Source organism: Cherax quadricarinatus, chromosome 46 (genome assembly GCF_038502225.1).
Source record: "Cherax quadricarinatus isolate ZL_2023a chromosome 46, ASM3850222v1, whole genome shotgun sequence".
NCBI lineage: Eukaryota > Metazoa > Arthropoda > Malacostraca > Decapoda > Parastacidae > Cherax > Cherax quadricarinatus.
In genome coordinates, this window is record NC_091337.1 from 31,795,721 (window position 1) to 31,819,723 (window position 24,003).

The following is a 24,003-nucleotide window of genomic DNA, read 5'->3' on the forward strand; positions in this document are numbered from 1 at the left end:
CTCCCCCACAGACCTCTTACCTTTTCCCTCCCTCGCGTTTCTCTCTCTCATAGCCTTCTTCCCTCCTTTCTCCCTCTCTCTCTCTTTCTCTCCCTCTCCCTCTCCCTCTCTTTCTCCCTCTCTCTACCCTTTCTCTCCCCCCTCACATTTCTCTCCCTCCCCCTTGGTCTTATCCCTCACCCCCATACTCTCTCCTCTCTCTCCCTCTTTCTACCCTTTCTCTCTCCTCTCTCTCCCTCTTTCTACCCTCTCTCTCTCTCCCCCACACCCTCTCCCTCCTCTAGCCTTCTGTCTGTGGTAATAAAAAGTAAAAAAAAAAAAAATAAAAAAAAAAAAAAAAAAAAAAAAAAAAAAAAAAAAAAAAAATGGGTGGCCTTAGAGGACGGAAACCCAGAGATCTGGTGGACGAACCAGGGAGGAAAGACTGGGAGCTAGAGCTCCAAAAAAGGGAGGAAGAGTGGGGAAGGAAGATAGTAGAGCTTGGTAAGAAAATGGAGGAGCGGATAGCTGAAGAGTGCAGGAAGTGGGAAGTACAGGTCTTAGCAGCAGAAGCTAGGATACAGTGCTTAGAAGAGAAACTGCAAAGCCTGAAACAGATTAGAGAGACAAATGACAATTCAGGTGTGACATCAGGAAATTCAAAGTCAGGCGCAGACAAGGGGATGGTAAGCAACAACGGAGACATGCCGAACATGAAGGCCCTATCAGACCCACGTGGGGCCAGGGAAAAGACGACGAGCACACTAAGATCAAACGACAGGTCCGAAGACAATGAAGGTATGCTATATGCAGAGATTCTAACAGCCAACTGCAGTAGCAAGGGACAGCTGGTCAGGAAAGACAGTCCACTGAGAATAGAAGTTTCAGATATGACAGGGACTGAAGGCAAGAACATGTCAATGGAAGGAAATAAAATGCCTCAGAGGACGCAGATGGAGACTCAGTGGGAGGAGGAAAGGGCGAGGTCAGTTTTTGTGTACGGGCTCCAAGAAGCCAAGGGGGCCAACTTTGAAGAAATAAAACAGGAGGAGAAAAAAATGATTGAAGGCATCATGAAAACAATAGGGGAGGGCAATATGACCCAGGTGACAAATTTTCAGAGAATTGGGTGGTTTGCGAGTGGAAGGATACGGCCTGTCAGAGTAACTTTCAAGGAAGAATCAGTTCGAACCAGGATTCTGCAAGAGAAAGCAAGACTGAGGGACAAAGAGGGGTACCAGAGAGTATACCTCGACCGCGACAGAACACAAGAAGAAAGGACTACACTGAAAGAGAGGGTACAGAGACGCAAGGAGGAACGAGAAGCAATGAAAATGAGCAGGACCCAGACACAGGAGGAAGGGCAAACACACCCCACAGAATCTCCCACCAAAAGACTCCACCCGCGACATTCCCAACGCAACTGAGCAACCTATACTACAACCCACTCACTGTTCCCTCTGCCACCAATCCCCATATCACAAACCTCACCCCAACAGCTGTCCCTTATGGGCATTCTGACCCCACCCCCATCAACACAAACCCCACCTACACCACAGCCCCATATAGGCCCCCACCAAGGCTCTCGCTCCCCCAACCCCAATATTCTGGCATGACCACAATGATAGAAAAGAAGCTAAAGGTTTGGTACACAAACGCGGATGGAATAATGAATAAACATGAGGAGTGGAATGAAAGAATCAGTGAAAAATCCCCAGACATCATAGCAGTCACAGAAACAAAACTCGCTGAGACAATAACAGACACAATCTTCCCAACAGGATATCAGATCCTGAGGAAAGATAGAAGGAGTAGAGGGGGAGGAGGGGTTGCACTGCTCATAAAACACCGATGGGGATTTGAGGAAATGGAAGGCATGGACATGATTGGAGAAAGAGACTACATTGTAGGTACAATTCAGTCCGGAGAACATAAAGTAGTCATTGGAGTGATGTATAACCCACCACAGAACTGCAGGAGGCCAAGAGAAGAGTACGAAGAAAACAACAGGGTGATGGTGGACACACTGGCTGAGGTGGCAAGAAGAGCTCACTCGAGCAGAGCAAAGTTACTGGTAATGGGCGATTTCAACCACAGGGAGATCGACTGGGAAAACCTGGAGCCACATGGGGGTCCCGAAACATGGAGAGCCAAGATGATGGATGTGGTACTTGAAAACCTCATGCATCAACATGTCAGGGACACAACCAGAGAGAGAGGGGAGGATGAGCCAGCAAGACTGGATCTTGTGTTCACCCTGAGCAGTTCAGACATTGAGGACATCACTTATGAGAGGCCCCTTGGAGCTAGCGATCATGTGGTTCTGAGTTTTGACTATATAGTAGAGTTACAAGTGGAGAAGGTAACAGGAACTGAAGGGGACAGGCCAAACTATAAAAGGGGGGGACTACACAGGTATGAGAAACTTCCTGCAGGAGGTTCAGTGGGACAGAGAAATGGTAGGAAAATCAGTAAACGAGATGATGGAATATGTGGCAACAAAGTGCAAGGAGGCAGAGGAAAGTTTTGTTCCCAAGGGAAACGGAAATAATAGGAAGACCAAAACGAGTCCTTGGTTTACCCGAAGGTGTAGGGAGGCAAAAACTAAGTGCAACAGAGAATGGAAAAGGTACAGGAGGCATAGGACCCAGGAAAACAAGGAGATTAGTAGAAGAGCCAGAAACGAGTATGCACAGATAAGGAGGGAGGCCCAGCGACAGTATGAAAACGACATAGCATCGAAAGTCAAATCTGACCCGAAACTGCTGTATAGCCACATTAGGAGGAAGACAACAGTCAAGGACCAGGTGATAAGGCTGAGGAAAGAAGGTGGAGAACTCACAAGAAACGATCAAGAGGTATGTGAGGAGCTAAACAAGAGATTTAAGGAAGTATTTACAGTAGAGACAGGAAGGACTCTGGGGGGACAGACCAGACGGGGACACCAGCAAGGAATACACCAACAAGTGTTGGACGACATACATACAGATGAGGAGGAGGTGAAGAAACTGCTAAGGGACATCGATACCTCAAAGGCAATGGGACCAGACAACATCTCCCCGTGGGTCCTTAGAGAGGGAGCAGATATATTGTGCGTGCCACTTACCACAATCTTCAACACATCCCTGGAAACTGGGCAACTACCTGAGGTATGGAAGACGGCAAATGTAGTTCCCATTTTTAAAAAAGGAGACAGAAAAGAGGCACTAAACTATAGACCTGTGTCATTGACGTGTATAGTATGCAAAATTATGGAGAAGATTATCAGGAGGAGAGTGGTGGAGCACCTGGAACGGAACAGGAGTATAAATGCCAACCAGCACGGATTCACGGAAGGCAAATCCTGTGTCACAAACCTTCTGGAGTTTTATGATAAAATAACAGAAGTAAGACAAGAGAGAGAGGGGTGGGTTGATTGCATCTTCTTGGACTGCAAGAAGGCCTTTGACACAGTTCCTCACAAGAGATTAGTGCAGAAGCTAGAGCACCAGGCGCATATAACAGGAAGGGCACTGCAATGGATCAGAGAATACCTGACAGGGAGGCAACAACGAGTCATGGTACGTAATGATGTATCACAGTGGGCACCTGTGACGAGCGGGGTCCCACAGGGGTCGGTCCTAGGACCAGTGCTATTTTTGGTATATGTGAACGACATGACGGAAGGGTTAGACTCAGAAGTGTCCCTGTTTGCAGATGATGTGAAGTTAATGAGGAGAATTAAATCTGATGAGGACCAGGCAGGACTTCAAAGAGACCTGGACAGACTGGACACCTGGTCCAGCAAATGGCTTCTCGAATTTAATCCTGCCAAATGCAAAGTCATGAAGATGGGGGAGGGGCACAGAAGACCACAGACAGAGTATAGGCTAGGTGGCCAAAGACTGCAAACCTCACTCAAGGAGAAAGATCTTGGGGTGAGTATAACACCGAGCATGTCTCCGGAAGCACACATCAATCAGATAACTGCTGCAGCATATGGGCGCCTGGCAAACCTGAGAACAGCATTCCGATACCTTAGTAAGGAATCATTCAAGACACTGTACACCGTGTATGTCAGGCCCATACTGGAGTATGCAGCACCTGTTTGGAACCCGCACTTGATAAAGCACGTCAAGAAACTAGAGAAAGTACAAAGGTTTGCGACAAGGTTAGTTCCAGAGCTAAGGGGAATGTCCTATGAGGAAAGATTAAGGGAAATCGGCCTGACCACACTGGAGGACAGGAGGGTCAGGGGAGACATGATAACGACATATAAAATACTGCGTGGAATAGACAAGGTGGACAAAGACAGGATGTTCCAGGGAGGGGACACAGAAACAAGAGGCCACAATTGGAAGTTGAAGACACAAATGAGTCAGAGAGATAGTAGGAAGTATTTCTTCAGTCATAGAGTTGTAAGGCAGTGGAATAGCCTAGAAAATGACGTAGTGGAGGCAGGAACCATACACAGTTTTAAGACGAGGTTTGATAAAGCTCATGGAGCGGGGAGAGAGAGGGCCTAGTAGCAACCGGTGAAGAGGCGGGGCCAGGAGCTAGGACTCGACCCCTGCAACCACAAATAGGTGAGTACAAATAGGTGAGTACACACACACATATACACACACAGGGAAGAAGAGGGAAAAATGAAGGAAAAAAACAAAGAAAAAAAACGGAAAAATGGTGGCGACTCGCAGGAACCAGGGATCAGATAAGAATGGTTCTGGTAGGGAGAAGTGGATGGAGGAGCAGTGGAAAAGGATGGAACAAGACTGGGAGAGAAAATTAGGAGAGCTTTCTGAAAAAATGGAGACAGATCTTTCTCTGAATTTAGAAAAGAGGTTGGAGAAGGAGAAGAAGAATTTTGAGGCACAAGTCGAAACTGCAGTAACCAGGATAAGGGCCCTAGAAGATGAGGTAAACAGGCTGAATTAAGTTACAGGGGCATTGGCCAGAGAAGACACAGCATATGAAGCTGAGAGGCCGAACAGGAAGGAAGGAGATATGAATTATGCTAAGGTCATATCAGCCTGCCAAGAAGGGCCAAGAAGTGAAAGGGGAGAGCAGCTGGGTGCAGGTGGAGAGGGTGATAGGTCAAATGCAGAGGCACAACAATGCTACCAAGAGCCCCTCGAAAAAAACAAGGGAGAAAATAACCACATACAGACAGGAACCAGAGTCACAGAGGGAGAGGCAATGGGAGGAGGAAAGGGCAAAATCAGTGTTTATCCATTGGCTTCAGGAGAGAGAGGAAAGGACACACACTGAAAGACGGCAGGCAGAAAGAAAGGAGATTGAGAACATCATCACTGAAATAGGTGAAGAAGACATGGACGAGATTGTAAATTTTCAGAGAATAGGGGGAGGGGGTACTTGAAGGGGAGAAAACAACCGATCAAGCTGATTCTCAGGACAGAAACAGTGCAGAACAGGATCCTCCAAGAGAAACCATGGTTGAACTACTCGGAAAAATACAAGAGGGTGTTTCTAGACAGAGACAGAACACACAGAACGACACCAGCTGAGAGAGAGGACAAAAAAGCGAAAGGAGCTAGGAAAGAAGACAAGGATGGAACCAGCAGAGGTCAATCAGAGCAGGACAGAGCAGCAAGGGCAAGCACACACAGAACTATCCTCAGAACACCATCCCAACACAAACTACAATCCACACTCACAGCTTCCACCCAACACCCAGCTATAGAATTCCACAGTATGCTACCAGGTCTCCCACCCTCACAGGCCCCCAAACCACAGTGTTGGAAAGGAAACTGAAGGTATGGTACACAAACACTGATGGAATAACAAATAAGTGGGAGGAGAGGCACGGAAGAGTCAAAGAAGCATCACCGGACATCATAGCTCTCACAGAAACCAAGCTAACAGGTATGATAACAGATGCCATCTTTCCAACGGGATACCAGATCCTGAGGAAAGACAGAGGTAACAGAGGGGTGGAGGAGTGGCACTGTTGATCAAAAACTGATGGAATTTTGATGAGCTGGAGAGAGGAGACAGTGGAGAAGCAAGCGATTACATAGCAGGAACACTTCACTCTTGAGGTCCCAAGGTGGTAACTGCAGTGATATATAACCCACCACAGAACAGCAGGAGGCTAAGGCAAGAGTATGACGAGAGCAATAGAGCGATAGTTGACACACTGGCTGCAGTGGCCAAAAGAGCTCTTGCATGCAGGGCAAAGCTCCAGATCATGGGTGACTTTAACCACAAGGAGATCAATTGGGAGAACTTGGAGCCATATGAGGGCCAAGACACATGGAGGGCTAAGATGATGGAGGTGGTACTGGAAAACTTCATGTACCAACACATAAGGGACACTACAAGAGAGAGAGAGGAGAGGATGAACCAGCAAGACTGGACTTAGTATTCACCTTGAGTAGTGCAGATATTGAGGACATCACATATGAAAGACCCCTTGGGGCCAGCGATCATGTGGTTTTAAGCTTCGAATACACAGTAGAGCTACAAGTGGAGGGGGAAGTAGGAGGGCCAGGATGAATGAAGCCAAACTACAAGAAAGGGGAGTACACGGGAATGAGGAATTCCCTGAACGGGGTTCAGTGGGACAGAGAACTGGCAGGGAAGCCAGTTAATGAGATGATGGAATATGTAGCAACAGTGAGCAAGGAGGCTGAGGAGAGGTTTGTACCCAAGGGTAACAGGATTAATGAAAAATCCAGGATGAGCCCATGGTTCACCCAAAGGTGCAGAGAGGCAAAAACCAAGTGTGCTAGGGAATGAAAGAAATATAGAAGGCAAAGGACCCAGGAGAATAAGGAGAGCAGTCGTAGAGCCAGAAATGAATATGCACAGATAAGAAGGGAGGCCTAACGTCAATATGAAAATGACATAGCAGCAAAACCCAAATCTGACCCGAAGCTGTTATACAGCCACATCAGGAGGAAAACAACAGTCAAGGACCAGGTAGGAAGGAGGAGAGACAAGAAATGACCATGAAGTATGTCAGGAACTCAACAAGAGATTTAAAGAAGTGTTCACAGAGGAGACAGAAGGGGTTCCAGAAAGACGGAGAGGTGGGGCACACCACCAAGTGATGGACACAGTACACACAACCGAGGAAGAAGTGAAGAGGCTTCTGAGTGAGCTAGATACCTCAAAGGCAATGGGGCCGGATAACATCTCTCCAGCTGGCACTGGACAAGCACCTAAAGTCAGTTCCTGATCAGCCGGGCTGTGGCTCGTACGTTGGTTTGCGTGCAGCCAGCAGCAACAGCCTGGTTGATCAGGCGCTGATCCACCAGGAGGCCTGGTCACAGACCGGGCCGCGGGGGCATTGACCCCCGAAACTCTCTCCAGGTAAACTCCATGGGTCCTGAGAGAGGGAGCAGAGGTGCTATGTGTACCTAACAACAATATTCAATACATCTATCGAAACAGGGAGATTGCCTGAGGCATGCAAGACAGCAAATGTAGTCCCAATCTTTGAAAAAGGAGACAGACATGAAGCACTAAACTACAGACCAGTGTCACTGACATGTATAGTATGCAAAGTCATGGAGAAGATTATCAGAAGACTGGTGGAACACCTAGAAAGGAACGATCTCATCAACAGCAGCCAACATTGTTTCAGGGACGGGAAATCCTGTGTCACTAACCTACTGGAGTTCTATGACATGGTGACAGCAGTAAGACAAGAGAGAGAGGGGTGGGTGGATTGCATTTTCTTGGACTGCAAGAATGCGTTTGACACAGTTTCACACAAGAGATTAGTGCAAAAACTGGAGGACAAAGCAGGGATAACAGGGAAGGCACTACAATGGATCAGGGAATACTTGTCAGGAAGACAGCAGCGAGTCATGGTACGTGGCGAGGTGTCAGAGTGGGCACCTGTGACCAGCAGGGTCCCACAGGAGTCAGTCCTAGGATCAGTGCTATTTCTGGTATTTGTGAACGACATGACGGAAGGAATAGACTCCTGACGACACTGGAGGACAGGAGAGATAGGGGGGACATGATAATGACATGCAAAATACTGAGAGGAATTGACAAGGTGGACAAAGACAGGATGTTCCAGAGATGGGACACAGCAACAAGGGGACACCGTTGGAAGTTGAAGACACAGATAAATCACAGGGATGTTATGAAGTATTTTTTCAGCCACAGAGTAATCAGGAAGTGGAACAGTTTGGGAATCGATGTAGTGGAGGCAGGATCCATACATAGCTTTAAGCAGAGGTATGATAAAGCTCACGGTTCAGGGAGAGTGACCTAGTAGCGACCAGTGAAGAAGTGGGGCCAGGAGCTTGGACTCGACCCCTGCAACCTCAACTAGGTGAGTACACACACACACACACACACACTGCTATGATGTCTTGGGACATCATAGTAGTTACAGAACCAAACTCACTGAGACAATAACAGATGCAATCTTCCTACCAGGATATCAGATCATGAGGAAAGATAGAAGGGGCAGAGGGGGAGGAGGGGTTGCACTGCTCTTAAAAAACCGATGGAATGTCGAGAAAATGGGAGGCATGGACGAAATTGGAGAAAGGGACTACATAGTAGGTACACTTCAGTCTGGGGAGCACAAGGAATTCATTGCAGTGATGCATAATCCACCACAGAACTGCAGGAGGCCAAGAGAGAAATGTGAAGAGAGCAACTCAGCAATGGTTGACACACTGGCTCAGGTGGCAAGAAGGGCTCACTCGAGCAGAGTAAAGTTACTGGTTATGGGCGATTTCAACCTCAGGGAGATTGATTGGGAAAACCTGGAGCCACATGGGGGTCCCAAAACATGGAGAGCCATGATGATGGATGTGGTACTGGAAAACCTGATGCACCAACATGTTACTTACATTACCAGAGTGAGATGGTAGGATGAACCCGCAAGACTGGACCTTGTGTTCACCCTGGGCAGTTTAGACATTGAGGACATCACATATGAGAGTCCCCTAGGAGCTAATGATCAAGTGGTTCTGTGCTTTGAATGCATAATAGAGTTACTAGTGGAGAGGGAAACAGGAGTTGAATGGGAAAAAACCAGACGATAAAAGACGGGACTACAAAGGTTTGAGGAACTTCCTGCAGGAGGTTCAGTGGGACAGAGAACTGGTAGGAAAGTCAGTAAACGAGATGATGGAATACGTGACAACAATATGCAAGGAGGCAGAGGAAAGGTTTGTTCCCAAGGGCAACAGAAATAATGAGAAAACCAGAGTGAGCACCTGGTTTACCCGACGGTGTAAGGAAGCAGAAACTAAGTGCAATAGACAATGGAAAAAGTAGAGAAGGCATAGAACACATGAAAATAGGGAGATTAGTTGCAGAGTCAGGAACGAGTAAGCACAGGTAAGGAGGGAGGCCCAGTGACAGTATGAAAATTACATAGCATCGAAAGTCAAGTTTGACCCGAAACTATTATATAGCCATATCAGGAGAAAGACAACAATTAAAGACCAGGTGATCATGTTGAGGACAGAAGGTGGGATACTCACAAGAAACGATCAGGAGGTATGTGAGGAGCTAAACAGGAGATTTAAGGAAGTATTTACAGTAGAGACATGAAGGGCTCTGGGAAGACAGTACAGAGGGGAACATCAGCAGGGAATATACCAACAAGTGTTGGATGACATATGAACAACCGAGAAGGAGGTGCAGAAGCTGCTAAGTGACCTTGATACCTCAAAGGCGATGGGACCGGACAACATCTCCCAGTGGGTCCTTAGAGAAGGAGCAGAGATGCTGTGCATGCCACTAACCATAGTCTTCAATACATCCCTTGAAACTGGGCAACTCCCTGAGATATGGAAAACAACAAATGTAGTTCCCATTTTTAAGAAACGAGGCACCAAACTACAGACCAGTGTCTCTGGGCGCCTGTGACGAGTGGGGTTCCACAAGTGTCAGTCCTAGGACTGGTGCTGTTTCTGGTACTTGTGAACGATATGACGGAAGGAATAGATTCTGAAGTGTTCCTGTTTGCAGATGATGTGAAGTTGATGAGAAGGATCCAATCGGACGAGAGCCTGGCAGAACTACAAAGGAATCTGGACAGGCTGCAGGCCTGGTCCAGCAACTGGCTTCTGGAGTTCAACCTCACCAAATGCAAAGTCATGAAGATTGGGGAAGGGCAAGAAAGATCGCAGATGGAGTACAATCTAGGGGGCCAGAGACAACAAACCTCACTTAAGGAAAAAGATCTTGGGGTGAGTATAACACCAGGCACATCTGAGGCACACATCAACCAAATAACTGCTGCAGAATATGGGCGCCTAGCAAACCTATGAACAGCATTTCGACATCTTAATAAGGAATCATTCAGGACCCTGTACACTGTACGTTAGGCCCATATTGGAATATGTAACACCTGTTTGGAACCCACACCCAGCCAAGCACGTAAGGAAAGTAGAGAAAGTGCAAAGGTTTGCAACAAGACTAGTCACGGAGCTAAGGGGTATGTCCTACGAGGAGAGGTTAAGGGAAATTGACTTGACGACACTGCAGGACAGGAGAGATAGGGGGGATATATTAATGACATATAAAATACTGAGAGGAATCGACAAGGTGGACGCAGACATAATGTTCTAGAGATGGGACACAGCAACAAGGGGACACAGTTGGAAGTTGAAGACACAGATGAATCACAGGGATGTTAGGAAGTATTTCTTCAGTCACAGAGTAGCCATAAATATATTAAACAACCACGGTGACATCACACATCCTTGTCTAAGGCCTACTTTTACTGGGAAATAATCTCCCTCTTTCCTACATACTCTAACCAGAGTCTCACTATCCTCGTAAAAACTCTTCACTGCTTTCAGTAACCTACCTCCTATACCATACACCTGCAACATCTGCCACACTGCCCCCTATCCACCCTGTCATATGCCTTTTCCAAATCCATAAATGTCACAAACACTGTTCACTTATATGTTTCACTGTAAACACCTGGTCCACACACCCCCTACCTTTCCTAAAGCCTCCTTGTTCATCTGCTATCCTACTCTCCGTCTTACTCTTAATTCTTTCAATAATAACTCTACCATACACTGTACCAGGTATACTCAACAGACTTATCCCTCTATAATTTTGGCACTTTCTTTTATCCCCTTTGCCTTTATACAAAGTAAATATGCATTTTTTTTTTATTATCACACTAGCCGATTCTCACCAAGGCATGGTGGCCCGAAAAAGAAAAACTTTCACCATCATTCACTCCATCACTGTCTTGCCAGAAGGGTGCTTTACACTACAGTTTTTAAACTGCAACATTAACACCCCTCCTTCAGAGTGCAGGCACTGTACTTCCCATCTCCAGGACTCAAGTCCGGCCTGCCGGTTTCCCTGAATCCCTTCATAAATGTTACTTTGCTCACACTCCAACAGCACGTCAAGTATTAAAAACCATTTGTCTCCATTCACTCCTATCAAACACGCTCATGCATGCCTGCTGGAAGTCCAAGCCCCTCGCACACAAAACCTCCTTTACCCCCTCCCTCCAACCTTTCCTAGGCCGACCCCTACCCCGCCTTCCTTCCACTACAGACTGATACACTCTTGAAGTCATTCTCTTTCGCTCCATTCTCTCTACATGTCCGAACCACCTCAACAACCCTTCCTCAGTCCTCTGGACAACAGTTTTGGTAATCCCACACCTCCTCCTAACTTCCAAACTACGAATTCTCTCTGCATTATATTCACACCACACATTGCCCTCAGACATGACATCTCCACTGCCTCCAGCCTTCTCCTCGCTGCAACATTCATCACCCACGCTTCACACCCATATAAGAGCGTTGGTAAAACTATACTCTCATACATTCCCCTCTTTGCCTCCAAGGACAAAGTTCTTTGTCTCCACAGACTCCTAAGTGCACCACTCACTCTTTTTCCCTCATCAATTCTATGATTCACCTCATCTTTCATAGACCCATCCGCTGACACGTCCACTCCCAAATATCTGAATACGTTCACCTCCTCCATACTCTCTCCCTCCAATCTGATATCCAATCTTTCATCACCTAATCTTTTTGTTATCGTCATAATCTTACTCTTTCCCGTATTCACCTTTAATTTTCTTCTTTTGCACACCCTACCAAATTCATCCACCAATCTCTGCAACTTCTCTTCAGAATCTCCCAAGAGCACAGTGTCATCAGCAAAGAGCAGCTGTGACAACTCCCACTTTGTGTGTGATTCTTTATCTTTTAACTCCACGCCTCTTGCCAAGACCCTCGCATTTACTTCTCTTACAACCCCATCTATAAATATATTAAACAACCACGGTGACATCACACATCCTTGTCTAAGGCCTACTTTTACTGGGAAAAAATTTCCCTCTTTCCTACATACTCTAACTTGAGCCTCACTATCCTCGTAAAAACTCTTCACTGCTTTCAGTAACCTACCTCCTACACCATACACTTGCAACATCTGCCACATTGCCCCCCTATCCACCTTGTCATACGCCTTTTCCAAATCCATAAATGCCACAAAGACCTCTTTAGCCTTATCTAAATACTGTTCACTTATATGTTTCACTGTAAACACCTGGTCCACACACCCCCTACCTTTCCTAAAGCCTCCTTGTTCATCTGCTATCCTATTCTCCGTCTTACTCTTAATTCTTTCAATTATAACTCTAAAAATACACTTTACCAGGTACACTCAACAGACTTATCCCCCTATAATTTTTGCACTCTCTTTTATCCCCTTTGCCTTTATACAAAGGAACTATGCATGCTCTCTGCCAATCCCTAGGTACCTTACCCTCTTCCATACATTTATTAAATAATTGCACCAACCACTCCAAAACTATATCCCCACCTGCTTTTAACATTTCTATCTTTATCCCATCAATCCCGGCTGCCTTACCCCCTTTCATTTTACCTACTGCCTCACGAACTTCCCCCACACTCACAACTGGCTCTTCCTCACTCCTACAAGATGTTATTCCTCCTTGCCCTATACACGAAATCACAGCTTCCCTATCTTCAACAACATTTAACAATTCCTCAAAATATTCCCTCCATCTTCCCAATACCTCTAACTCTCCATTTAATAACTCTCCTCTCCTATTTTTAACTGACAAATCCATTTGTTCTCTAGGCTTTCTTAACTTGTTAATCTCACTCCAGAACTTTTTCTTATTTTCAACAAAATTTGTTGATAACATCTCAGGAGAGTGAGGTCGCTTGTAACCAACCGTCAGCGTGCCTCGTTGTGCTCCCGGCTTTCTGGTGTTTTCACGGTCGCTCTTACGTGCTAGAACTTTAATTTGTGTCATCAATCCTATACGATACATCCCTCTAGCGCCTGGAACCAATCTTGGGCGGAAAACATTATATACTGAGTCAAAAAAGGAGAATTAGTGTGCATTACCTAGCAGAGTTTACTGCCAGAGGGGAATCATAGGCCTGTTTCCCGTGTGAAAAAAATAATAATAATTGAACGTTGTGTCAGAGGAAAGAAAGTCTCCCTGAAAGCATTGAGTATACATAGTGTATAGTGTATACTACAGTGGCTCCCTAGTATATTGATGATAAAGGCTAAAGTGTCATTTGAAAACAGGTGAATTTGTAAATGAAGTGATAAGCCTATAGAGGCAGGTGCCAGAAGTCGCCAGAAACTTACCACAGGTCAGCTGTTTTTAATAATCTTCCTGGCCTGCTAGTGTACTCGCATATAATCTAGTGATACCAGTGAATAGCAGAATACAGTGTTGTAGTAGCAACTAACCAGTATTATAATGGTACTTAGTGGAGTGGAGTGACTTTCATTAGTTTCATTTTCTTGAAATACGAGACGTTACTGTGAATTTCATATAACCTGTAGTTACCAGCGGTCGCAATATACACAACGAGAAGCAATTATTACTACAGAAAAAGCGTCCTTCCTCCAAAATTTGCACCAGTCAACTATAGTGATAATATAGCATTTATTGTGGTGGAGACGGAAAAACAAAAATAGAAAAGCCAGATACAGCGATTGATAAACAAAGAGGTCGACTGTACGTCATTGTAGGAGCTGCCAGATATCACCGGCTCTTCAACACGCAAGTTATACTTTTGTATCAGTCAAATCACATATTACTCGGGTAGATAATTTCCAGTAGATCCTTCATGTGTTAGCTCAAATCACCGACCAGTATGTTTTAAATAAGTGACCCACTGATCAGAGCAGATCGACTGGTCCGAACCCTTGACTGGTCCGAACCCTTGACTGGTCCGAACCCGGGACTGGTTTCAAACAGTTTCGTTGGACAATAAAGCAGACTGTAAACGGATGGGTTTGTAGGCGCCCTTATAATCACAAACATTAAAAATCAGGAACGTGACGGTAAGCTGTCCAATATACAAAAAGAGTTAGAAACAGAAATACAAATAGCTAGAGCTTCATTTAAGGTTATTAATATAATATTCAAGAGGTTGCTAGTAGACTTGCAATAAATCAACCATTCAAATCATTATGAAGCTGTGTGTAGTCTGTGGTCAGTCAAACAAACGGGCTACCACATGGATAAATTGTCATTTTTGTGGAAATTGGTGTCATGCTCCTTGTGCAGATATCCCAGAACTAGCTACAAGCAGTATTAAAACAGAGAAGTGTTTTTGGGTATGCCCAAATGAGGAAAATCTGTGGACTAAAATCACAAGGGTATTAAAAGAGGATAACATGAAAGCTGCTTTCATAGAAAACCTGGAAGCTTTCTACAACAGATGGGAACATAAAAAGTCCGGGCTGAATGGTACTGCCCTTGATACGGGCCATGTAGTCACAAACTGTAAGGCTGGAGGTGATGTCCTGGTAGTCAGTAAATGTGGGGCTGATAGTGCTGTCCTGGGAGACAGTAATGGTGAAGCTGGAGGTGCTGTCCTGGGAGACAGAAATGGTGAAGCTGGAGATACTGTCCTGGTAGACAGTAATGGTGAAGCTGGAGATTTTGTCCAGGTAGTCGGGAATTATACGCAGGAAGGAATACATATAAATGACCTCATAGAGGACAGGAGCCATAGTAGGGAAACAAGTGTAGTCAAAGATAAGATAAAACCAATATTGCAAACCAGAAATACCGCAGGAAATAGCAAACAAGAGGACTCCAATAGCAATAGTGAGGATAAATTACCAAAAACAACTGGTGGGAGCTCCATTGTTGGTGCTAAGGAGGATAGGAATAAGAGAGGGAAACATGCACCAACAGGGAATACAGTCACAGAAACCCAAGGCAAACGGAAACCAAGCCTGTGCACATACTATGCACTTGGTATCTGCTGGCATGGGAAATCTGGAAAAACAGATGGGACATGCAACTATGACCACCCTAGAAAATGTCATGCCCATATGACAACAGGAAAATGCAAACTCCCTTCCTGTAAGCTTTTTCACCCTGAAATGTGTACCTCTTCAGTACAGGAAAGACTGTGCTATAACTTAAATTGCCAGGCATACCATCTAAAGGGGACAAAAAGATACAAAACATCCAGGCCATGGGAAAACCTGGGTAGCCACAGCCACTCAAGAGGGAGAGGTTTTTTAGTGCCAGGAAGGAAAAAAAACTGGCAGGAAATGGCAGAAATCGTACACCAAATCCAGTCATTCCTGGAGTGGAACCACAGTCGATGGCCTCCACTCCAAACCAACAGATACAGATACTAATGCCGGAAAAAAAATCCCCCCCCAGTACCAACAATACCACCAGTCCGATAACATTCTTCTTTGCAAATATACAGGGTCTAAAGCCAGCAATAAACAACAAAATACCTTTCATCCGTGGACTGCTTGCAGAGGCAAAGGCAATGTTCGCGGCTTTCACTGAGACCCACACAAAGGATCACTTGGACAACGAAATATGGATCCCAGGTTACAACCTATACAGATGTGACAGAGTGAACAGGCAAAAGGGGGGGGTTGGCCTGTACATTGCAGAGTCACTTGTTTGCACAGAACTGCTTAATGCCTCAAATGACGTAGTGGAAGTTTTAGCAGTAAAGGTCGAGAACCAAAACCTAGTCATTGTGGTAGTCTACAAGCCTCCGGATGCAACATCCCAGCAATTCCAGGAACAGCTGTTAAAAATTGACCACTGTCTGGAAAATCTTCCAGCTCCTGCACCCAACATCTTGCTCCTGGGGGATTTCAACTTAAGGCACCTAAAATGGAGGAATATAGCAAATAATATTGTTGCAGTAATAACACCAGGAGGCAGCTCTGATGAAAACTCACACTCACACGAGCTTTTAAATCTCTGCACAAAATTCAATTTAAACCAGCAAATAATAGAGCCTACTAGACTGGAGAATACACTAGACCTCATCTTCACTAACAATGATGATCTGATAAGAAATGTCACCATATCAAAAACAATATACTCAGATCACAACATAATTGAGGTTCAGACATGTATGCGTGGAGCCCCAGACCGACAAAATGAGACTAGTCACGAGGGAGCATTCACCAAATTCAACTTCAATAACAAAAACATAAAGTGGGACCAAGTAAACCAAGTCCTAACCGATATAAGCTGGGAAGATATACTAAGCAACACAGACCCAAACTTATGCCTAGAACAGATTAACTCGGTGGCACTCGATGTATGCACAAGGCTTATTCCTCTAAGAAAAAGGAGGAGTAGATGTAAAATAGAAAGAGACAGGCGCTCCCTTTACAGGCGACGGAAAAGAATAACAGAGCGGCTAAAAGAGGTCAATATATCAGAAATGCGCAGGGAGACACTGGTCAGAGAAATAGCAAGCATCGAACTTAAGCTAAAAGAATCCTTTAGGAGTCAGGAATCGCGGGAAGAACTAAAAGCCATAAATGAAATCGAAAGAAACCCAAAGTATTTCTTCTCCTATGCCAAATCAAAATCGAGAACAACGTCCAGTATTGTGCCCCTACTTAAACAAGATGGGTCCTACACAGATGACAGCAAGGAAATGAGTGAGCTACTCAAGTCCCAATATGACTCAGTTTTTAGCAAGCCGCTAACCAGACTGAGAGTCGAAGATCAAAATGAATTTTTTATGAGAGAGCCACAAAATTTGATTAACACAAGCCTATCCGATGTTATCCTGACGCCAAATGACTTCGAACAGGCGATAAATGACATGCCCATGCACTCTGCCCCAGGGCCAGACTCATGGAACTCTCTGTTCATCAAGAACTGCAAGAAGCCCCTATCACGAGCCTTTTCCATCCTATGGAGAGGGAGCATGGACACGGGGGTCGTCCCTCAGTTACTAAAAACAACAGACATAGCCCCACTCCACAAAGGGGGCAGTAAAGCAACAGCAAAGAACTACAGACCAATAGCACTAACATCCCATATCATAAAAATCTTTGAAAGGGTCCTAAGAAGCAAGATCACCACCCATCTAGAAACCCATCAGTTACACAACCCAGGGCAACATGGGTTTAGAACAGGTCGCTCCTGTCTGTCTCAACTACTGGATCACTACGACAAGGTCCTAAATGCACTAGAAGACAAAAAGAATGCAGATGTAATATATACAGACTTTGCAAAAGCCTTCGACAAGTGTGACCATGGCGTAATAGCGCACAAAATGCGCGCTAAAGGAATAACAGGAAAAGTTGGTCGATGGATCTATAATTTCCTCACTAACAGAACACAGAGAGTAGTCGTCAACAGAGTAAAGTCCGAGGCAGCTACGGTGAAAAGCTCTGTTCCACAAGGCACAGTACTAGCTCCCATCTTGTTCCTCATCCTCATATCCGACATAGACAAGGATGTCAGCCACAGCACCGTGTCTTCCTTTGCAGATGACACCCGAATCTGCATGACAGTGTCTTCCATTGCAGACACTGCAAGGCTCCAGGCGGACATCAACCAAATCTTTCAGTGGGCTGCAGAAAACAATATGAAGTTCAACGATGAGAAATTTCAATTACTCAGATATGGTAAACATGAGGAAATTAAATCTTCATCAGAGTACAAAACAAATTCTGGCCACAAAATAGAGCGAAACACCAACGTCAAAGACCTGGGAGTGATTATGTCGGAGGATCTCACCTTCAAGGACCATAACATTGTATCAATCGCATCTGCTAGAAAAATGACAGGATGGATAATGAGAACCTTCAAAACTAGGGAGGCCAAGCCCATGATGACACTCTTCAGGTCACTTGTTCTATCTAGGCTGGAATATTGCTGCACTCTAACAGCACCTTTCAAGGCAGGTGAAATTGCCGACCTAGAAAATGTACAGAGAACTTTCACGGCGCGCATAACGGAGATAAAACACCTCAATTACTGGGAGCGCTTGAGGTTTCTAAACCTGTATTCCCTGGAACGCAGGAGGGAGAGATACATGATTATATACACCTGGAAAATCCTAGAGGGACTAGTACCGAACTTGCACACGAAAATCACTCACTACGAAAGCAAAAGACTTGGCAGACGATGCACCATCCCCCCAATGAAAAGCAGGGGTGTCACTAGCACGTTAAGAGACCATACAATAAGTGTCAGGGGCCCGAGACTGTTCAAATGCCTCCCAGCACACATAAGGGGGATTACCAACAGACCCCTGGCAGTCTTCAAGCTGGCACTGGACAAGCACCTAAAGTCAGTTCCTGATCAGCCGGGCTGTGGCTCGTACGTTGGTTTGCGTGCAGCCAGCAGCAACAGCCTGGTTGATCAGGCGCTGATCCACCAGGAGGCCTGGTCACAGACCGGGCCGCGGGGGCGTTGACCCCCGAAACTCTCTCCAGGTAAACTCCAGGTCACTCTCTCATTGGCTCTCTTTTTACATTGCTTCACCACTCTCTTAACCTCTCTCTTTTTCTCCATATACTCTTCCCTCCTTGCATCACTTCTACTTTGTAAAAACTTCTCATATGCTAACTTTTTCTCCCTTACTACTCTCTTTACATCATCATTCCACCAATCGCTCCTCTTCCCTCCTGCACCCACTTTCCTGTAACCACAAACTTCTGCTGAACATTCTAACACTACATTTTTAAACCTACCCCATACCTCTTCGACCCCATTGCCTATGCTCTCATTAGCCCATCTATCCTCCAATAGCTGTTTATATCTTACCCTAACTGCCTCCTCTTTTAGTTTATAAACCTTCACCTCTCTCTTCCCTGATGCTTCTATTCTCCTTGTATCCCATCTACCTTTTACTCTCAGTGTAGCTACAACTAGAAAGTGATCTGATATATCTGTGGCCCCTCTATAAACATGTACATCCTGAAGTCTACTCAACAGTCTTTTATCTACCAATACATAATCCAACAAACTACTGTCATTTCGCCCTACATCATATCTTGTATACTTATTTATCCTCTTTTTCTTAAAATATGTATTACCTATAACTAAACCCCTTTCTATACAAAGTTCAATCAAAGGGCTCCCATTATCATTTACACCTGGCACCCCAAACTTACCTACCACACCTTCTCTAAAAGTTTCTCCTACTTTAGCATTCAGGTCCCCTACCACAATTACTCTCTCACTTGGTTCAAAGGCTCCTATACATTCACTTAACATCTCCCAAAATCTCTCTCTCTCCTCTGCATTCCTCTCTTCTCCAGGTGCATACACGCTTATTATGACCCACTTCTCGCATCCAACCTTTACTTTAATCCACATAATTCTTGAATTTACACATTCATATTCTCTTTTCTCCTTCCATAACTGATCATTTAACATTACTGGTACCCCTTCCTTTGCTCTAACTCTCTCAGATACTCCAGATTTAATCCCATTTATTTCCCCGCACTGAAACTCTCCTACCCCCTTCAGCTTTGTTTCGCTTAGGGCCAGGACATCCAACTTCTTTTCATTCATAACATCAGCAATCATCTGTTTCTTGTCATCCGCACTACATCCACGCACATTTAAGCATCCCAGTTTTATAAAGTTTTTCTTCTTCTCATTTTTTAGTAAATGTCTACAGGAGAAGGGGTTACTAGCCCATTGCTCCCGGCATTTTAGTCGCCTCATACGACACGCATGGCTTACGGAGGAAAGATTCTTTTCCACTTCCCCATGGACAATAGAAGAAATAAAGAAGAACAAGAGCTATTTAGAAAAAGGAGAAAAACCTAGATGTATGTATATATATATATGCATGTGCGTGTCTGTGAAGTGTGACCAAAGTGTAAGTAGGAGTAGCAAGATATCCCTGTTATCTAGCGTGTTTATGAGACAGAAAAAGAAACCAGCAATCCTACCATCATTCAAAACAGTTACAGGTTTTTGTTTCACAGTCATCTGGCAGGACGGTAGTACTTCCCTGGGTGGTTGCTGTCTACCAACCTGCATATATATATATATATATATATATATATATATATATATATATATATATATATATATATATATATATATATATATATATATATATATATATATATACAAACAGTGACCTCTGGCTGAAGGAGACTCGAACCTTAGGACAAGGTACGCAGTGCTTTACCGATCTACCCACACTGGACAATACCTCTACCCACACTGGACAATACCGTGGCGTGTAGCATGTGCTACACGTTTGATCCAAGGCAGCCAGCTTTCAGGGAGAAGGCTTACAGCTTTTTCATCTCATCCCAGAGATCAGTGTTTGTGCATATTTCGCCTGCTCCCTCTCTAGAGAGTGTCTGAGACTTAAGTCTGCCATGGGAGGAGGTACAAGTACCTCCTCATCTGTGGGACCAAGTGTCCCCAGGCCTAGCCACAAGCTAGACCTCTCTGGTCTGCCATCCCCGCCCCAAGGGGGCTAATATGGCAGTCTTGTGAGCTGCAAGCTCTGGCTCAGGTACCTACCCAGCCCTAGAGCTAGAGCTGGGCATGGTGTTGATCAATAACGTCCCAAAAATAAATAATCAGGCTTTATATTTTTTTTAATTTAGTGAATGTGTGGGTTTATATGTAAGTTATTTATCTTCAACCTGTAAAATACTGAAAATTGTCTTACATTGTGTAAGTTATTTTACAAATTAATAAAGTTGATGTCTTATAATTAACATTTAATTACATGTAAGAAAATATAATTATTATTACTATGACTCAGTAATACTGAATAACATAATTTAATAATATTTCAGTGACATAATAAAAACATTGTAAATAATATAATCACGGAGAGCGCTCAACCCGTAAGGTTCATTCACCATTAATAGCTAACTGCTAGTGTAATTTCCTTGGTTAATAGTGTTGGGTGGTCCTTGTACCCAGTATTTATTATATGACAGACGTGGGTTGTGTTGGGTTACATTAATCAGGAAACACAAGTATTTCCTGACTCCAGTTTGAGTCATTCTATGACCCGCCACTAGAGCTTTTAGTCACCTGAATGAGACCTTCCACTGGCTTATCAGCCCACCACTTTAAAAATTAATGTTATATATACAAGTTATGTGGGTGTCAGGATGGGCAGTAAATCTCAGACAATAAACACCAATTTTAGTTTTCAGATAACTATATATTTTAAGTGTAAATGTTAAGTGAAAAATAAACTGGTATACCTTCACTTACAATGAGTATTCTTGGCTATTTTTTCAGCAAGTTTTGAGTATCCCTTATATGTTGTGTTCTTCGACATGACTGAATAATAACTAGACGTTGGTTGCGGTTACCATGGTGATTGTTTACACTCGTTGTCATGGTAACCAACAGTGTTTACACTCGTTGTCATGGTAACCAACAGTGATTGTTTACACTCGTTGTAATGGTAACCAACAGTGATTGTTTACACTCGTTGTAATGGTAACCAACAGAGATGGTTTACACTCGTTGTAATGGTAACCAACAGTGATTGTTTACACTCGTTGTAATGGTAACCAACAGTGATTGTTTACACTCGTTGTAATGATAACCAACAGTGATTGTTTACGCTCGTTGTAATGGTAACCAACAGTGATTGTTTACATTCGTTGTAATGGTAACCAACAGTGATTGTTTACACTCGTTGTAATGATAACCAACAGTGATTGTTTACACTCGTTGTAATGGTAACCAACAGTGATTGTTTACACTCATTGTAACCTGGAGTTTACCTGGAGAGAGTTCCGGGGTCAACGCGCCCGCGGCCCGGTCTGTGACCAGGCCTCCTGGTGGATCAGAGCCTGATCAACTGGGCTGTTTCTGCTGGCTGCACGCAAACCAACGTACGAGCCACAGCCCGGCTGATCCGGAACTGACTTCAGGTGCTTGTCCAGTGCCAGCTTGAAGACTGCCAGGGGTCTGTTGGTAATCCCCCTTATGTGTGCTGGGAGGCAGTTGAACAGTCTCGGGCCCCTGACACTTATTGTATGGTCTCTTAACGTGCTAGTGACACCCCTGCTTTTCATTGGGGGGATAGTGCATCGTCTGCCAAGTCTTTTGCTTTCGTAGTGAGTGATTTTCGTGTGCAAGTTCGGTACTAGTCCCTCTAGGATTTTCCAGGTGTATATAATCATGTATCTCTCCCTCCTGCGTTCCAGGGAATACAGGTTTAGGAACCTCAAGCGCTCCCAATAATTGAGGTGTTTTATCTCCGTTATGCGCGCCGTGAAAGTTCTCTGTACATTTTCTAGGTCGGCAATTTCACCTGCCTTGAAAGGTGCTGTTAGTGTGCAGCAATATTCCAGCCTAGATAGAACAAGTGACCTGAAGAGTGTCATCATGGGCTTGGCCTCCCTAGTTTTGAAGGTTCTCATTATCCATCCTGTCATTTTTCTAGCAGATGCGATTGATACAATGTTATGGTCCTTGAAGGTGAGATCCTCCGACATGATCACTCCCAGGTCTTTGACGTTGGTGTTTCGCTCTATTTTGTGGCCAGAATTTGTTTTGTACTCTGATGAAGATTTAATTTCCTCATGTTTACCATATCTGAGTAATTGAAATTTCTCATCGTTGAACTTCATATTGTTTTCTGCAGCCCACTGAAAGATTTGGTTGATGTCCGCCTGGAGCTTTGCAGTGTCTGCAATGGAAGACACTGTCATGCAGATTCGGGTGTCATCTGCAAAGGAAGACACGGTGCTGTGGCTGACATCCTTGTCTATGTCGGATATGAGGATGAGGAACAAGATGAGAGCGAGTACTGTGCCTTGTGGAACAGAGCTTTTCACTGTAGCTGCCACGGACTTTACTCTGTTGACGACTACTCTCTGTGTTCTGTTAGTGAGGAAATTATAGATCCATCGACCGACTTTTCCTGTTATTCCTTTAGCACGCATTTTGTGCGCTATTACGCCATGGTCACACTTGTCGAAGGCTTTTGCGAAGTCTGTATATATTACATCTGCATTCTTTTTGTCTTCTAGTGCATTTAGGACCTTGTCGTAGTGATCCAATAGTTGAGACAGACAGGAGCGACCTGTTCTAAACCCATGTTGCCCTTGGTTGTGTAACTGATGGGTTTCTAGATGGGTTGTGATCTTGCTTCTTAGGACCCTTTCAAAGATTTTTATGATATGGGATGTTAGTGTTATTGGTCTGTAGTTCTTTGCTGTTGCTTTACTGCCCCCTTTGTGGAGTGGGGCTATGTCTGTTGTTTTTAGTAACTGTGGGACGACCCCCGTGTCCATGCTCCCTCTCCATAGGATCGAAAAGGCTCGTGATAGGGGCTTCTTGCAGTTCTTGATGAACACAGAGTTCCATGAGTCTGGCCCTGGGGCAGAGTGCAAGGGCATGTCATTTATCGCCTGTTCGAAGTCATTTGGCGTCAGGATAACATCGGATAGGCTTGTGTTAATAGATGAATGGTTCAGAGAACCGACATGTTGATAAATTAGACACACGTGCAACTCTTGGGTATCTTTCTTGAGGAAACGTTTCGCCACACAGTGGCTTCATCAGTCCATACAAAGGAGAATCTTGAAGAACAGGAGGAGAATGAGGTAATCAGTCCCTCAACCTTGAGTCGATGTGGTCAGTCCATCAAGATTGATGGACTGACCACATCGACTCAAGGTTGAGGGACTGATTACCTCATTCTCCTCCTGTTCTTCAAGATTCTCCTTTGTATGGACTGATGAAGCCACTGTGTGGCGAAACGTTTCCTCAATAAAGATACCCAAGAGTTTCACATGTGTCTAATTTATCATCAT

The 24,003-nt window shown here is 44.6% G+C and overlaps 1 protein-coding gene across 1 annotated transcript in view; it reads right to left on the bottom strand.

Moving 5' to 3' along the window:
* Window positions 1-21,557, bottom strand: part of LOC138854016 (calaxin-like) — a 129,677-nt gene extending 108,120 nt beyond the window's left edge. Inside the window, exon 1 of the mRNA XM_070094406.1 lies at window positions 21,443-21,557. Within this exon, the coding sequence (XP_069950507.1) occupies window positions 21,443-21,509 (67 nt within the window). The 5' untranslated portion in view covers window positions 21,510-21,557. The remainder of the gene's footprint in view (window positions 1-21,442) is intronic.
* Between the last annotated feature and the right edge of the window lie 2,446 nt (window positions 21,558-24,003).